This window comes from Schistocerca piceifrons, chromosome 3 (assembly GCF_021461385.2).
Source record: "Schistocerca piceifrons isolate TAMUIC-IGC-003096 chromosome 3, iqSchPice1.1, whole genome shotgun sequence".
In the NCBI taxonomy this organism is placed as follows: domain Eukaryota; kingdom Metazoa; phylum Arthropoda; class Insecta; order Orthoptera; family Acrididae; genus Schistocerca; species Schistocerca piceifrons.
Window position 1 is genome coordinate 537,314,783 of NC_060140.1, and position 18,558 is coordinate 537,333,340.

Genomic DNA, 18,558 nt, shown 5'->3' on the forward strand with positions numbered 1-18,558 from the left:
GTACCTATACATCTGTGAAGAAAAATCTCCTATTAAGTAGACTAGAACACTAACACTGAAATGAGAAGGAACACTCGTAAAGGTACGTACTGTAGCAGAACAGGTAATCTCTAAGAAAGCTAGCAAGTTTCACCATTGAGCCTGGGTGGTAGAACAAGAGGCCCTAAGACATAGGTATCGCCAAAATTTCTGGAAACATGACTCACACATAGAGGAATAAAATATGTTGTACAGAAATGTGTTCGGTAACACTTTTTCTTGCGTGTTGGAGCCCAGACATCGACAGAAAACTTTTATTGATGAAGTGACTGCATAATTTCATGGGGATTCTCGACAGGCCATAGATGGCAATTGAGAAAATTTACAAATTGATCACGTTGAAACGAAGCATCCGTGAAACCAAAGTTTCTCCATAGTGAGGGCTGGCAAGTTATTGAATGAACCAATAGCAAAAGTGTGCCCTAGCACGAAAATCACCTGCTGCTAGAGCTTGTAAACGTTGTACTTGCTACGGACACAGCAGTCAGAGCATGTACGTTTTGTTTCTGTGTGTTTCCCATGTTAATACAATTTTAAAGATAAGGAGACAATGAGCTGCAACATGAAAATAAAGTGTTTACGGACCCGTGTACATACAACACATTTTATTCCTCTATGTTTGAGGAATGTTCCCTGAAACAGTGGTCGGACGTAATGGTTAGAGCCTAGTTTTTGCATTCAGTGCTTCATAAGAACACCAGGCCAAGTAATTCATTCTTATTGTGCAAAAATGGGTGAAGTGTCTATTCCCACCCGGAAATGTCTTTCAGTTTGCAACATTAAACATTATATCGAGTTTGGTGCGAAGAGGCACAGATACCCCTATTCTATACATATCAAAAAAGTTTTGCATCACGTCGGTTCCGAGAGTTCCGGAATCTGTACAGAAAACTGGAATATAAATCAACATTAACATAATGTCCGCCCTTTTTATTGCTCATGAAAACCACATATTGCATGTTGTACCACCATACAGCGAGATCTTCAGAGGTGGTGGGCCAAATTGCTGTACACACCAGTACCTCTAATACCCAGTAGCACGTCCTCTTGCGTTTATGCATGCCTGCATTCGTCGTGGCATACTATCCACAAGTTCATCAAGGAACTGTTGTTCTAGATTGTCCCATTACTCAACGGAGATTCGGCGTCGATCCCTCAGAGTGGTTGGTGAGTCACGTAGTCCATAAACAGCCCTTTTCAACCTATCCCAGGTATGTTCGATAGGGTTCATGTCTGGAGAACATCTGGCCATTCTATTCGAGCGATGTCATTATCCTGAAGGAAATCATTCACTGGATCTGCACGATGGAGGCGGGAATTGCCGTCCATAAAGACGGATGTCTCGCCAATACGCTGCCGATATGGTTGCACTGTCGGTCGGAGGATGGCATTCACGTGTCGTACAGCCGTTATGGCGGCTTCCATGACCACCAGTGGCGTACGTCGACCCCACATAATGTCACCCCAAAACAGCAGGAAACCTCCACCTTGCTCCACTCGCTGGACAGTGTGTTTAAGGTGTTGAGCCTAACCGGGTTGCCTCAAAACACGTTTCCGACGATTGTCTGGTTGAAGGCATATACGACACTCATCGGTGAAGAGAACGTGATGTTAATTCTGAGCAGTCCATTCGGCATGTTGTTGGACCCGTCTGTACCGCGCTGCATGATGTGGTTGCAAATATGGAGCTTGACATGGACGTCGGGAGTGAAGTTGCGCATCATACGTAGTTTGAGTCGTAACACGACGTCCCGTGGCTGCACGGAAAACATTGTTCATCACGGTGGCGTTGCTGTCAGGGTTCCTACGAGTCTAATGTAGCGGTCATCCACTGCAGTAGTAGCCCTTAGGTGGCCTGAGCGAGGCATGTCATCGACGGTTCCTGTCTCTCTGTATCTCCTCCGTATCCGAACAACATCGCTTTGGTTCCCTCCGAGTGCCTGGACCCTTCCATTGTTGAGTGCCCTTTCTAGTGCAAATTAGCACCGCGGTATTGACCGTCTAGGCATGGTTGAACAACAGATAACACGTGCCATGTACCTCCTTCCTGGTGGAATGATGGGAACTGACCGGCTGTCGGATACCCTCCGTGTAATAGTCACAGCTCATGCAATGTTGTTTACATCTTTGGCCGGGTTTAGTGACATCTCTGAACAGTCCAAGTGACCATGTCTGTGACACAATATCCACAGTTAACGTCTATCTTCAGGAGTTCTGGGAACCGGGGTGAGGCAAAGCTTTTTTTGATGTGTATATATGTTACTATTTCCACATTCATCACGACATGGATCACAGCCGATCTTTCTCTGTTTTGGCAGTTGTGTTTATCGTTATTGATCTACATTATTCAGCAAACTTTCAGGAACAACTAAACCGTAAGGGATCCGAATGTCCCATCAGAGATCAGCTAACTTTCTGTCTCAACATTCGAGAAACTGACAGCCCTGGCTGGTGATTAGGGGAAAATACTTTCGATTCTAGTAGATAAGAGTATATGAAGTGCAGCGTATTTTATGTTCCAGCGTTCGCTTTACTGTATTGGAAACATATACCACAATTTTTGAGTAACATGTATAGACGGATCTCTAAATGGTTACTTATTTTATTACTCACTTTTCCCAGATATTATTTACAGAATATAGTTTTTATAGCATGAGATTCTAAAGACTCTGTGCTGAATGAGACGTGAGTTCATCACCAAATTCTTCGTCTCCAACTCTCTATGTACACTTGAAGGTAGCAAAGTTGAAAAGTTGACCTAAATGTCCAAGTTGTGAGGGATTCATGTTCCATCCTTAGAAAAAAAGAAACAAGAAAGTACGTGCTTTTTTCCCCCTGGCGCCTTTTTTTTTTATTGGGTTGAAGCCTCATCAGTGGTCGGTAACTACAGATATTTACATTTGGATTCGTTTTTAAGATCGAGAAACAGTTCGTTAACAATTTGTTCGATTTTATTTACTGTGATATCTACTTGGTTTCTCGTCTACTTCTGAAATTGCCCTCTGACAGATCTCTTTGTCATGTGCTTTATAAACCGTAAGAACAACGGAAAATTAGACCACAAGTTTCGGTGTCTAATGAAGAAAGACACCAAAGACGTGCTAGCAGACGGTATTTAATGATATAGGTAGAAAACCAAGCAGGAATCACTGTAAGTGATGTCGAACGAACTGTTAACGAACTATTATTCGATCTTAAAACTGAATCAAATTACAAACGTCTTTAACCACATACCATTCATGATGCCTTACCTCAATAAAGCGAAACGCGTCTATCGGCAAAAAGCACGAAATTTCTGGTTGTTGTAAAGACGGAACTAAAATTACCTCAGGAACTTTAAAGCAACTACGGACATTATAGCCACACAAATGAAGAAAATAAATGTCCAAGACTTACTTACCTGATTAAAAACGAAGGAGAAACTGGGCCAAATGGGAGTCGAACGTCTTGTTCCTAACTGTCGCTGTTTTAAATTAGTTGGCAGGATTTAGTGGATAATGTGATATAATTATAGAGATGAAGTTCTGCCTTGAGAAAATACAACCACTTCTCGTATAACACCCAGACGTGTTTCGGTGAAGTTTCACCATCATTAGTCACTTATTTATTTTCATAGTCAACATATTGGTGTTTGTACGGATGTCTGACATTCGCTGTACAGCTGATTTTTGTTCGTGTGTCTTTTTTGTCATTGTTGATTACTCTTTTTCAAGCTTCTGAATGGTTTGTAAACTGGCCCTTTATTATCTAGTATTCAGTACCTGGCATGAAGTGAGTATCTGATGAACAGTGACATTGTCTGTTAGGAAGCACAGTTTGAATAACATGTAGAGTAATCTACAAAAAACATCATACTGAAACGGATACCATCTTGTCGTACTGCAAATGTCAGACAGTCACATGAATACCAATATGCGATACTGTGAAAATACGTAAATTTAATAACAGTGGTGAAACGTCATCGACACATGCTTGTGTGTTGAACAAAAATTATATATGGTTCACAGAAGCTATGGTTGTGGAGTTCAGAATCCAGATCATGAATTTAGAGCGTCCCATGAGTGGTATATAGCATATAAGCAGCGGAGCCAGCTGGCCAATGAAATCTTCGTGATAAAGGTGCTCCTGCTCCATCCTTACGCTGTGCACGTAGGTTTTATCGTGCACCAGCTGGAAACCAGCATCACACATATTACGAAACATGTACAAAAATCATTGCTATATGTCGTGCTTTTGTACTGAATGTGTCACATTACCAGAACCAAACATATGAGTTGCGTAGATCTTCTAACATAATGTCAACACAGGTGAGTGTCATCGCCAGTCTTGTTTCATTCAGCATTACTGGTGGAGGTGCCACTTGTAGGAGGGTAACACCTGATAAAAGACTGCTAAAACGTAATATTCTTTGGGATAAACAGAGACCCTTCTTCGAACGGGATACTATTCTGCGATACCACTGCCCACTGTTGGGAAGGGTATCACATTTGGTGAAATCGAGCATTGACTTTGTTTCGTCTCAGCATCAGACCGTACTTTACTAAAGTCACGAACAGTACAGAAACCCTCCTGGTACAAGGCTCAGCCCATATATCAGTTGCGAGTAAAAGTTCGTACCGTCCACTTTACACTCGGAAACCATCCACAGAGTTATTCAGTAGCATGTCCGACAAAAATCCCAAGAGTTACTAGAACGGTATGGTGCAGCACATTTCGTAGGTGAATCCATACTGTAAGTTGTGAATGTGAGCAACATGCTAGAAGGTATCTTCCCGAAGTAACCGTGGGCTCAGATGCAGCCACCTTCACTTTCAGTGAGTAGCTACTGGACACGTCCACATTACTGGGTGTGGTCTATCCCGACGTCGAAAATTTTCTGCAGGACACGTAGCACCGCCTTGTGAACTGCCGCCTCCATCTGCATCTCAGTAGGTTTAATATGGACAGTGCTTACATGCACTAAACTTTGAGTGAGGAAAATCCATCTGAGGCCATCAAGCAAGCAGATCATCAGAGACCAACGATACACAACCCAGCAGTTGACATGTTATGTACATGTGGCCATCTACCCAGCTATGTCCTGCGCTGTTTAAAAGACTCTGCACTCTTCGTGCGACAAAAATGAATATACTGAAATTAATGCTCTGCTTTCTGGAATTTTGTAATCTACACTTGGAACCACTCAAAAGGAGCACTTCCTGGAAGCTTTTGCAGGGATTTCCTGAGGCCCCTATAAGTTAAATAATCTAAAGATGTTCAGAAACTTAGAATACAGTCTTACCTGAGGACATCGGTGAGACAAAATGCAGAGAGATGGACACACCACCGGCGCTTTGTCCGAATATTGTGACCTGCTGAGGATCGCCGCCAAAGCTCGCGATGTTCCTCTGCACCCAGGTCAGCGCCAGCTGCTGGTCCTTAAGACCCGCGTTGCCAGGGGCGACAGCGTCTCCCGTGCTCAGGAAACCTGCAATTAACCATGATATTAACCCAAGATTTCAATATTTGGACTAAAGGCACTTTATATTCACTGATGCATTGCATGCTGTTAGAGACCAACATTGATGACTGGGACGTGATTTACACCAAATTAGTACGGCATTTCCCGGTAGACGAAGACTCGGATTCATTCAGTCAGTGGAGAAATAGTTACGCGACAATGCTTCCGTCTTGCGAAGCAACCTCAAGAAAATACAAGTTAAAGAAATATTTCGTTAGTTTCGATAGCACGTGGCTTTTTCAATATGCCATGTGGACTTGACGAAACTTACATAGGGGAGAGAAACGCGCTTCCCTGGGCACTGACTTCACATCAAATTCAGGAACTTTGAAAAGTCATCGATAATGGACCATAGCCTTACGAAACAATATAAACTCTCTTTGGAGATAACTAAATCCCTCTACTGGTACTAGGATTTGGAGTAGTGGATTTAATGGCTGAAATATACGTGGGACTGGGCGCTAGAAATGGTGTGTTCACAAAATATTTAACATGACAACTGACTGCAAATAGAGGGATTGTTACTGAGGTGGTCTCTGTTATCCTTCCATTCTTCATATTTATTGCCCGCCTGTTAGTTGGTGTTTGAGCATAGGGGCTGTACTGACTTGATGGACCATACAGCGCGAATTTTTTGTAGAAGGGCCTGTTTCCAGCCTTTTCCTACATTCCTAACTTCTTAAACGGTATTTAAATGCCAAGAATCCTCGATACCGATTTTCCTCTTCTATATAGGATTACGTCCACGTGAAGGCTGCCAGGAGCGTTTTACTTTGGTTTTTAGTGTGTCATTTATAACTACTTTTAGTTCACATGCTAAAATTGAAGTTTTGCAGTTGGTGGAAGAAAATTTAGGAATTCCATCGTGTTTGGCTGCTACTGGGGATTTATAATCATGACGATATTCAGTTTCGGATACCGTCTCGTGTTATGTCTCCGCTTCCCAGTCGGAGAGATCCGCCACCCTTGGATCTAATCCACCCGGGGGATTAACGAGAAGGTTCGATGAGCAGACCAGCCTGGATGCAGTCTTAGGCGGGTTTCCATATTCCACTAAGTTATTACGGGTCTGCTATCCGATTCCGTCTCACTTACAGGTCTTTCGCCCACTTTTATGTGGATAACACCATTAGCAGGCAATTGGGGCACACATGTTCCGTCTTTGGGAGTTACGGGATGTCGAGGAAAAGCACAGCTGTCCACACCTTAAAGTAACCACAGCAAAATCCATCAGTAACTATGCCGATCTTGTGCCAACGCGGGGCAAGGTCACAAGGAAAAGAAAAGGAAGAAGAAGCTATTCGGTTTCGGATACTTGTCGTGCCGTATCTCTGATTTATTCGTATGTTTTGAACTTTTCAACATAAACTTTGATTTCTACGTAAATAACATCACTTCTTCCTAAAATATGGATGCATTATTCACCGTTCATTTTTGACAGCTCCTCTTTTGGACATAACTTGAATTCCTCTGACGCAAAATCATTCACCCACATCACTAGTTAAAGACTGTCGCTTAATATGTGCTTTTGTCCACAATCTTCTTCATTGACATACAGTACTCATTCCTAAATTTTTGTTAGCTTTTGAATATTCACTTTTTGTTGCTTTTAAAGCATTATTTGCATCGTTGATCGTATTTCCTCGCCCTGTAAGTTGCAAAGCAATACCGGAATAGGTTGTTAACTACACAAAACGTAAGGTAAAGAGATATGCAGAGTTAAATGTGCACACATCACACCATAATAAAACATGTTCAAGTATTGGTTGATATCAGTAAACTACCACATGACATGTAAAAGACCTCTAATAAAAACTACCAAAAAAAATGGAATGTGAGATGTGACATAACCAATCAAATGCATGAAATGATCGGGAATCAGAGCACATATTAGTAGAGGGGTTCATTTTAACTTTTTAAATAGAGACCATAACACACATTCAGGTCATACGGAAAAAACAATCCTAATTATAGAATGAAGACCACAATCTTTCATATAAAGCGTAATGTTAAGATATACTACGAGCCATTAATGAAAATAGCTGAAATATCGTCTTACTACCAAAGAAAAGGTTTTCCGTAGCAACCCTTATAGTCCTTGTATTATCATGTGAGGGACTGCACAGAATTAGCTAGTGGGGGAGGAAATAATAAACCTGAGTAGCATAAAACTTAGTACCCGACCAGTAATTATGCGCTAAGCATACCTTTATCATCGAGTAATCTGAACTAACCAGAGGACAAATACTAACGATGGCTAAGAAGAAGCTCCAGACATCACATAACTGTTGGAAATGCACTTACGAAGAAGAAGATTATACATAGGATGTTAGTGGTATAAATGCAAATATTTCTATTGTATGAAAACAGTGTACGGAACAACATTAAGTCAGCATACCTTTCTTTGGCAGACTAATGATTATTGCCATTACGAGTAGTATGTTCTTAGGTTGGTGAGTACCTCCAAGTACGAATAAGGCAGTAAGTTAACTACTAATGGTCATTTTCCCCTGACAGCAAATCAGGTACTGAAGTATGGATGTGTGAATGTAAAATGGATTGTCCACATTATTGTGCAATTGCGACAGCGTCGGGCACTAAATTATGTGATGTGTTTGCGGGAAGACCGTTAGTCATAGACATAAAACAACCTCCACACTGAAGCAGGTACATGTTAAGCTACCAATCACCACAGCATCTCTTACTATAACCCTAACACACTTTACGAGATGAAAGTTTCTACGGAAATATGACCATAAGAACGTAAAAGGCATGGTTAATAAAAACCTTGGACTCTAATTACCAGAATCGCTTTTCAGTCAGAAGTACATTCGATGGCCATAATTAGCGTGAAAGGCTTAGAAGGCACCGCAATTTCTGAACAACACAAAAATTCGATTTAAAAAAATCTGTGCCGACCAAAAAGTCTAAGCTAGTATGCGTATACACGACCGGAAAAAAATGGTACACCGGCAAAGACAGTTTCGATTTGGATCCCATGACAGCGTATCTCATCTGAGGAATAGCAGATGTACTGATAATGGTTTCTACGTCACCCGCCAACAGATAGCGCAGTGGCATAGCTATCCGAGCGCCATTTGCATATACCCTTCAATAGGGAATGCCTACAGCCAGAAGGCTCAGTGTGGTGCAAACGCGTGAAGCAAACAGGCAACAATGATATGAAGATGCACTCGTGCTACCGTCTGCCAAATGAGCGAGTTTGAAAGCGGCCAAATTGTGGCCTTCGGAGTGGCAGGGTGGTCCTTTTGAAGAATTGCCACACACGTTCGACGTGCTGCGTCAGTCGTTCAACGCTGCTGGTATCAGTGGTAACGCCAACATCTGACATCCGTAGACGAGGTCCTAGGTGCTCACGCAGCACAAACGGCAGGCAGGTTCGTTGTATTATTACCGGCAGCAGTGGTAGATCGCGTCGCTACCACAGCACAAATAGTTGGGCTTGTGACCCCAGACGTGTCAACAGGAACTGATGTGAACCTGTTATTAGCAACGGGACTATAGTAACGCACACAGCCCATCTTCCACTCACGCCACAGCATCGACCTGCGCGGTGCGACTGGTGCTGTCGGAGGAACACTTGGAAGATGGAATGGCGTGCCGTGGTCTTCAGAGATGAGAGCAAATTCTGCCCGCACGAGAGAGGTGATCGGCTGCGAGCACGACGTACCCCTGGTGAGCACTTTCTCATAGAGAGCATTCATCCAAGACACATTGGGCCCGCCTCATACACTACGGTCTGGGGAGCGGTATGCTATAACTCTTGTTCATCTCTGGTGCTTCTTAATGGGACGGTAATCTGCGCTGGGTATGTTCGGAATGTTGTTGCACCCATTCTTCCTCAGTTCTTGCAATATGAAGGTTATGTGTTGTTCTAATGAAATAATACTCACCCACATACTTCCCGTGAAATTCACCGTGCTCTGCAAGACGTACAGCAACTTCCGTAGGCAGCACGATCTCTAGACTTGTGGGATGTGATGGAACGAGAAATGACTCGTGCGACTCGCCAACCAAGAACTCGTACAGAACTACGTGAACAGTTCGAGCAGGCCCTAACGTATCCTAGGACAGTTGAAAGGGTTTTGTAGTCCCCTTTCATTATTATTTTATTCCTTTCCAATGATACGGAACTCTCTTACATGCGTGAGTGAATGAATGTGGGTGTGTTTAATTTCGCTATACAGTAGTTTAGTCTGCTGCAGAGAATCAGAGGTGGTCGTACAGAATGGCCAAACCTTGTAGTTTTCAGGTAGGCAAAGTGGTTTGCTCACATTTTTTGAAAGTTACCCTCGTTCGGTTGATGGCGGAAGCCTCATCTCTCGGTTTTTTTGGCCACGGTGTCGAGTGGGACACGTTGGAGTGTGTGAGATGGGCAGTCTGCTTCCAGCTCGCCGAGGGTCTGCAGCCTAATTCTCTTTGAAGAAGGGTGAGTTGACTTAAACGCGTTTCGCATTGTCTCATGGCGAGAGGGGAGCTTTTAGCTTTCGGTCTCGCGTCTCGTCTTATAAAGATTGATTTGCTGGGTCGCAGACAGGACTCCAAGGCTTTTGCAGACTTTCAATTTGATTCCTAATACAGACTTGACTTTGATCCGTAAGAGGAACGTACCACAAAGGCTTTGTATATGTTGAAGCGCCCTCGGTTCAGGGTGAATGTTTGTGTGCCTGCAACTGCGTGTGTATACTTTATTATCTTTCCAGAATCTTAGTAATCTTTGCTTCTTTGTGAATTTTCTTTGTCTCATTTCTTTATGTCCGTTGAAAACATATCCACATTGGTTAATATTAGAGTTTGATGGCCCTGTGCCATTATCCTTTGTCTGTTCAAATGGGTCCTCTGTAAAATGTTAATTGTTTGCAATTGTGTGGTTTGATGTCACTAAAATTTCGCGACGGCAGGTAGAAATAGAGTCTCCGTAAACCACGTGCGCACACGAGTCTGTTGTGAAACGTATAGCGTTTCACAAGCAATTGTACTTAGTTAACAGGCAACAGCAATTCTATAGATGCATTACATCTATGTTTTAAGGAATAAATAATTTTGCCTACAATCTTATCCAGTGTACCGATGTTACGTCTCCATTACCTGTGTCATTTACCTTGTAGCTTTCCTTATCAGCCCATCCATAGCGTTTCCATGTGCACAGGTCCAATAATTAGTGTCCTTTTTTTTATTTAATACAGATGCTCTGGAATAGATCCTGTTTTCAGGAATGTTGCTGCAAGCTGCAGTTATGCACAGTGTTCATGCACTCTTTGCTTTATTCAATATTTGATGCACGGGAACAATGCCTGGATCATATTAATAACTACACCCCATTATTTATCAGTGACTTTACCAAGAATGTTCTTTTGTGAGTTTGTCTTATGAATAAATTAAGTAATTTTCCGACTCAGCGCAACCTCTTACTTGTCGTGTGGCTAGAATTGGTGGCGTCCCAACCTTTTACGTTGATTTCAATGTCAGATCGGATTTTCTTATTCAAAGTGGGCGTGGTTCTTTTAGCCATCAGGATACATTCAAAGTGCGCTTCACGCTTCTTACACATAGCGACCTTTTATTCACGCAACTTACACAGTGATCGCCAGCTGTACGATAGACTGGATGCCAAAAGTAACGCCTGCATTTCCACTCTTGGAAGACATAACCACAAACTAGTATGTGTCTTTCAGCTTGGGTCGATACCTGTTACTCAGAAACGCTTGTGCTATTCATCGGTAAATGTAACCATTTCATGTAGTCCATGTGCAATGTTGCAACAATAAATACTGAATGAATTGGGAAGCTCCACAAGAGGGTACTAATTCTTTTTTTGGCACTGTATATAATGTTTATTGATCTACTTTATTGCGCCACTGGTGATATAAGATTCTGTAACAGTTGCGTGGAAGAGTGTGCCAGCTGCTTGTATCTTAAAACTCAAATCCACACACTTTTCTGGTGGACAATAATTAAAGTTTTTGTTTCACGTTAGGTGCCGATGGAGATGAAGGTTGTTTGAACATGAACGTTCATTTTGAAGATTTGTGGAGAGAAAACGTTTCCTCTTAATCATCAAACTGGTATCCTAGAAAACGTCTTGTTCCAAGTATATGCACCCGATTTTGTTACTCTGTTTTATTGTTTCACCTCAATATCAGACTCACTTATTATTATTATACTTCTTCAGTTTGATGTTTATTAAACGGGACACATCAGTAATTTCGGATACAGATATATTGGTTACCGTTATTCCCGCTACGATATTGTTTACTTTTATTACTTTCGTATTGAAATGCAGTACTGTGTGTTCTTCATGGACAAAGCGTGTAGTTTACGGTTAGCGTTGTGACCTTAAAAATTGTGTAGTGCCACACAACCTCGTCCGCAGAGGTGAGCTGCGAAGAACTGTTTTAATAGTTTAGGAGAGCTGATTATAAGACGGAATGATCACTTACCAAGCTGCCCCAGGCGGTAATTAACAGTGACCAAAATGACGCCGTAGGAGATGAAGAAGTCGGGACCGTACTCGCGGTCAGAGCCGCTGCCGCGTACGTACGATCCGCCGTACACCCAGAACATGACGGGCAGCTGCGCGCCCTCTTCTGGAACGCCCGGCACGTACACGTTCAGGTAGAGGCAGTCCTCCGAGCCGCTGCCGTCCTGTTGGACGCAGTCGCTGCCGTACTGGGTGGCATTACGCACTCCATCCCAGTTTCCTGCCGGCTGTGGAGCCTGCGACAAATTGTTGGAGTAAATTTCAAATCGCGTAGTGCTTCTTCAGATATGCGTTAATCAACCTTTTCATTCAACTGAAACAGGTACAGATATAATAACCATAAGTGCTGAATGTCACATAAAGTCCGATTGTCTTTGTGAGGTAGCTGCATGTCCTACCTTTACGCATTTTTTGCAGGAATCTCATTCTTGCCTACGGCTGCTTGTAGTCATGCAGCAACAGCTGATTGGGCTGTATCCAGTGGTAAAGAAAATAATCTTAGCCTGTCCCAATGATTCGTTGCTTAAGGTTATCGTTCGCATCGTGCGTGAAGTGAGTAACTTTCACTTGGTGCTTACAGTTGACAGATAGCATTCTTGAAATGTAGGCACGTCGGTATCTGTATCGTGGAACCTTGTCGCATTAATAATTGTTTCAGAAAGAGTGTTTGGTATTACGAAGTGCTTTCAATACATAATTCATCCCCCTTTTTTCTCTACCAATTTCGTCTGAAAAAAAATGCGGCATTTGTTGTGAGACATTGTGGATCATTTCCTCTTCAGCCTCTATAGTTTCATAAAGTTCCGATAGGTGGAGTGTTTACATGTAGACTTCAAAATGGTGTCTGTAACAGAGAGACGTTCCAGGCGGAGATATCGCTGAGTTGCTTTGGCGAAAACCAGAACATCGCGGATATTCATAGGCGCTTGCAGAATGTCAACGGAGACTGGAAGTGACCAAAGGCATGGTGAGTCGTTGGGTGAAGCGTTTGTCGTCGTCGCTAGAAGGTCATGCAAACCTGTTCGATCTCCGGCGTGCCGGCCAGACGCACACAGCTGTGAAACTGAAGAAACGACTTCAGCGTGCTTGTAGCCACAAAAATGCAAACAAACATCTTTATAGCAACGCAAGGCTTCACACAAGTCTGCAACCCGAGAGGGGCTCAAAATACTTAATTGAACTGTTCTCCCTGACCCGCTTACAACACGGATCTATCAGCTTCCAACTTCTGTGTGGTTGGCCCAATGAAGCATGCACTCCGCGGGAGGCAGTACGTCGATGATGGGGAGGTCATTGATGCAAGCAAGACGTGGCCTCCGTCGTCTATCAGTATTGCGGTAGCATCCGGGCGGAAAGCCCTCCCGGTAACGTAGTGTATGGCTGTCGCAATGGACGAAGTTTCTACATCTACGAGTTGAAAAATTGGGTTTTGTAGCCAAAAGAGAGGGGAATACTAAGGTATATTGGAATTACGTCTTTCCGACCGCTTAACGAAGGAGGCAACAATTAAGAAGTTTGTTACCTGTAAGTAAATGTTAGAACTTACAACCAACATCATCCGGATCATCATCGTATTCAAACTAAAATTTCCTCATTAACTTTCAAATTAAGATACATATATCGATGCACCTGCGTGTCGTTAATGCGACCGGTAGACATAATCATAATCAGCAGGACGGAAGCTTATGACCCACGGATTGGACTGGACTGGAATGGATGAGTAGAAGAGTACTGAACGTTGCAGTGTGTCCGGAAACGGACGGCATTCGTACCAGTGCGTTACCCATAAACATTAACGTCACGGGCGCAGTAGTTTTGACCCTATACGCTGGGAGAGATACCGTTGCGTCATGTTACTGGGCCGCCCAAGGGCTTAATGAAGTATGTGGAACTGGTCTGTTGTCAACAAAGACTGCCCGTGCCCACTTTACTACCATGCACTAAGAGGGCGGGTTAACTTCCACCGCCATTTCGCTGATGGCTGTACTCGGCGGTTAACTGCAGTGAAAATAATACTGAGAAAGACGTTTCTGGTCGATACAAGCAATAAAAATCATTATGATTCTGATAGGACTCTGTGTCTGCAACCCACGCTTTTCCAAATACACCCCTTAGCGTACTGCGTACATTGAACAGCTAAAAATTTATGATTTGTTTAATGGCAGGTTGGTCCATATTTGGAACGCAGTACCGCTGCGATACTACGTGTAATGATTACGATAGTTCATGGGGAAGGATATTGGCGGTACGTAGCACCATCTGTGTGCGCACAGGACACGCAATTCTTGTCGAGTAAGGGCCAATAGTATTTAAGTGTGGAACTGTCCCATCATATGAACATTGGGCTTAGATTAGGTGAATCTGATGCCCAAGAAATCAGTGTCAGCTACCCTCAAACCATTGTATCACAATTCTGATCTTGTGGCACGTACAGTTCTCCTGCTGATAGATTATGTTGTCATTGGGGAAGACATTGGACATGAAACAATGCAGGTCCTCGACAATAATGTTCACGTAATCCACAACTTTTATGATGCCTTAGGTAATTCGAACAGGTCCCACGGGAGTCCAGACGAATGTCCCCCACAGCATAATAATGTCCACAATGACCCGTCACGTGGCTCGGTACAGCTGCCCTCCTGCACGACACAGTATCCAGACGCGACCATCGACCTAGTGTAACATGAAATGGACTCATCCGCCCAGGCGACAAGCTCCCATTGATTACCATGCTATGTCGATGATCCAGTGCCCCTACTGCTGTCGCAGTTGACAGTGTCTTTGGATCAAAATGAAAATACGAGTGGGTCGTCCGCTGCAGAGCCCCTCGTACAACAACGTACGCTGAACAGTGTGCCCCGTAGCATTTCTGACTGGACCAGCATTTTGCTGCAGACGTTGACTGAGGATATTGTATCACAGACACAGTCCCTTTGACTGTTCAGAGATGTCACTAAACGCACCAAAAGATGTAAATAACCACGCATGAGGAGCGCCTAAGAGACGGAGGGGGTCCGACAGCCGATCAGTTCCAGTCACTCCACCAGGAATTAGGTACAGGGCTCATGTTGTCTGTAGTTCAACCATGCCTAGACGGTCAATACTGCATCCGTATTGATACTTCGTGCCAGGAAGGGCTCTCAACAAGGGAAATGTCCAGGCGTCTCGGAATGAACCCAAGCGATGTTGTTCAGACATGGAGGAGATACAGAGAGACAGGAACTGTCGTTGAAATGCCTCGCTCTGGCCGCACACAGGACTGCTATCACGCTCTCTTCACCGATGAGTGTTGCATATGACTTCAACCAGACAATCGTCGGAGACGATGAAGCGGTATTATGTGGGGCCGACATACGCCGCTGGTGATCATGTATGGCGCTGTATGGGCTGTACGATAGTGCAACCAAATCGGCAGCATATTGGCGAGGCATTCGTCTTCATGGACGACAATTCTGGCCCTCATCGTGCTCACCTTGTGAATGACTTCCTTCAGGACAACCACATCGCTCGACTAGAGTGGCCAACATGTTCTCCAGATATGAACCCTATCGAACATGCAATGGGATTGATTTAAAAGGGCTGTTTACGGACCACGTGACCCACCAACCACTCTGAGGGATCTACACCGAATCGCCGTTGAGGAGTGGGACAATCTGGACCAACAGTGCCTTGAGGAACTTGTGGATAGTTGCCACGACGAATACAGGAATGCATAAATTCAAGAGGAAGTGCCACTGGGTATTAGAGGTACCAGTGTGTACAGCAATCTGGACCATCACCTATGAAGTTCTCGATGTATGGTGGTACAACATGCAATGTGTGGTTTTCATGATCAGTAAAAAGGTTACGGAACTCCCGGATCCGAGGTGATGCAAAACTTTTTTGGTGTGTTCATGTTAGCTAATGGAAGTATTTGGGCCTCTAAGTCTTATGTGAAAATCATCGTGATTTGAATATGTCTTGACAGGGGGCCATACCATTTACTGCGTCACATTACGGATATAGAATGCACTGTACGATTACGAAACACATGAGCAATTAACACTCAGTTTGAATAAAGCGCATTCATTGGTTTCGACATTCACTGCCCATGATTAAATATTACACTTTCCAAAAGCTTTACGATAGTGGCTTTAGTCTTTGGTTTGGCATGTTTCTATGTATAGACGCACTCCTTCGAGGCTCATCGTGGTTGTTGCCTCTTCTACCAGCTCATTTGCTAATTCTATTGTTCTTGTTTCTACATGAATAATTTTGCTCCGAATCATTAATAAGGAATTCGACAATCTATAGAAATACAACTGTTACATCTAATTTTGACCTATTTTGTATGTGTATCGATATTTCTATGTCAGTTTGAATTGTTACTTATATAAGATGTATCTGTGATTGAAATTCTTTGACTATGTATACATGTTTCACTTATGTGAAACTTTTGATCAGTTTTGTTTAAATTATGCTTGTGAATTTAAATAACTACTGAAATAATTGTTATGTCATGGACTATAAATGACTTGGTCCTTAATTAGGAAACGTAAGGTTAAATGTAAAAGATGGGCGAAGCCCCACAGCTACGAAAGTAGCCTGGCGGAGTGAAAAAGCTGTGGTTGGCGCGCAAGTGGCAACTCGTGATTTGTGAAGGTAAGGAGTCTAGGCTGAGCAGTGTCCCTCGATAGCAGAAGCGGGTCATTGTCGCTCATATTCCTGAAGTTTTGAGACGAGAAGAGCGTAAGGGCAATATTTATGGGCCTCGGATGCTGCATTATCATCGCGCGCTTTTTGGCCTTATAAAAATATAATTCCATCGCCATATGATATGTAACAGGGCGAGCGCAACGATATTGGTATGATTGCGTCGCTGCCAGGGTAACAGCTACTGCAAATTGCGCCACCAGTGGCACCAGTATCCCTCTAAATTATTTATATTTGGCACTTTGTAAATGGACCAGCAAATTATGAAATTTGGTTGATTATATAATAATAATCGTAGTGTTACTAAAAGCATTGTTTTACACCCGTGAATATCCCAAATCACAAACCTCGACAGGAATCCTATCCTAGTAAATTTAATTCTGAGTGTCCTAATTTGTTATGAGAAAGTGGTTGAACTTGAATTTAATGTTGTGTTGTCATTTGCTCAGCCAATTATAGTTTTGAGTAAATCAAAAAACTGCTTATGAAAACACGTTAGTTATTTCAAGAGTTTATAGTTTACTGTGCTTTAACTAATTAATAATTAATGATAAGAATATTTATCTTTTCTGGTATATACTGGTGTACTTTTGTTAATGAGCACGGTTCTTCGAACCATGAACCTTTAATGATGCTTATGTACTAGGCTAGTTAGTTAATGAAGCAATGCAAAGGCTCTGAATGAGTTAGATTTGCTTTATGGTTAGTTGCTTCAATCCGAGTTTAGGAAAAACTATTTACTGTCTTATCTATTCTAATGGAAGTTGGTTAATGCACAACAATAGAGACCCTATACTGATCAATGAAGTAATCGATTATGATCATTAGCAGACCCCCTGATTTAAATTCAGAATCATTCCAAGCTTTTCCCTGTTCAGTATTACTACTATTTCCATGTGTCTCGGTATTTTGTTTTATAAACTGTTGCACCTTCTTCAATTAAGGTACTTGTTGTTGAGAGGCATATGTTGCTGTTTACTATGTCATTGGCCATTTGCCTTTCTGACTTACAAGTTAGTAGCACATTTATCTGCAAGATTAGACTACTGTGTTATAGTGCGAACAGATCTAAGGAAAGAGTTTAGTGTGTGTGACAAGGAATGTTAGGTTAGCCTTAGCACTGCATTCTGCTTTATCATTTTGCTTGACACAAGAATGCTTAATTAGGCTGGCGACCTGTTTTAATATGTAATGTTACAACTTGCTTTTGAGCTGGGAGAACGTCTGTTCCTGACCCACAGTTTACTGTTATTTACACTCTGCTGGAGTATTTCAGAAACGAATCTCAGTTTGACTGCTCCGTTTCCATTAGGTTATCTCACGATCAACTTTTCAAAAATTCCTAGCAGAGGTATAACGTTATCATCGATTTCAACATTCGCTGTTCATGATTACATAATACACATTCCAAAAGCTTTACGTCAGTGGCTTTAGTCTTTGGTTTGGCATGTGACTATGTGTAGACGCACTCCTTCGAGGTTTATCGTGTTTGTTGCCTCTTCTACCTGTTCATTTGATAGTTTCATTCTTCTTTCTTTCACACAGAGCATTTTGCTCAGAATCAGTAATAAAGAATCAAACAGTCTATAGAAATACAACATGTAGATATGACCTCATCTGTAAAGAAGTGTTTCGATTGATTTCCCCTTGCTTTATGATTATAAACATGTGTGGGAGTCTGGCTCTATATTGTTTCCAAGATTCCATACAACTATATGTATATATAAGAATATATTGTGTCTGTCTGTCTTTCTGTATCATCAGATGTACTGACGTAAATAAAGGCGACTTATTTTTATTTTACTTCTCACTTTCTTTCCACATT

The 18,558-nt window shown here is 42.5% G+C and overlaps 1 protein-coding gene across 1 annotated transcript in view; it reads right to left on the reverse strand.

The window, feature by feature from the left end:
- LOC124788809 overlaps nucleotides 1–18,558 on the reverse strand; it is a 334,614-nt gene that overhangs the window by 33,286 nt on the left and 282,770 nt on the right. Inside the window, 2 exon segments of the mRNA XM_047256089.1 lie at nucleotides 5,321–5,506; nucleotides 12,001–12,277. Coding sequence (XP_047112045.1) covers nucleotides 5,321–5,506; nucleotides 12,001–12,277 — 463 coding nt within the window.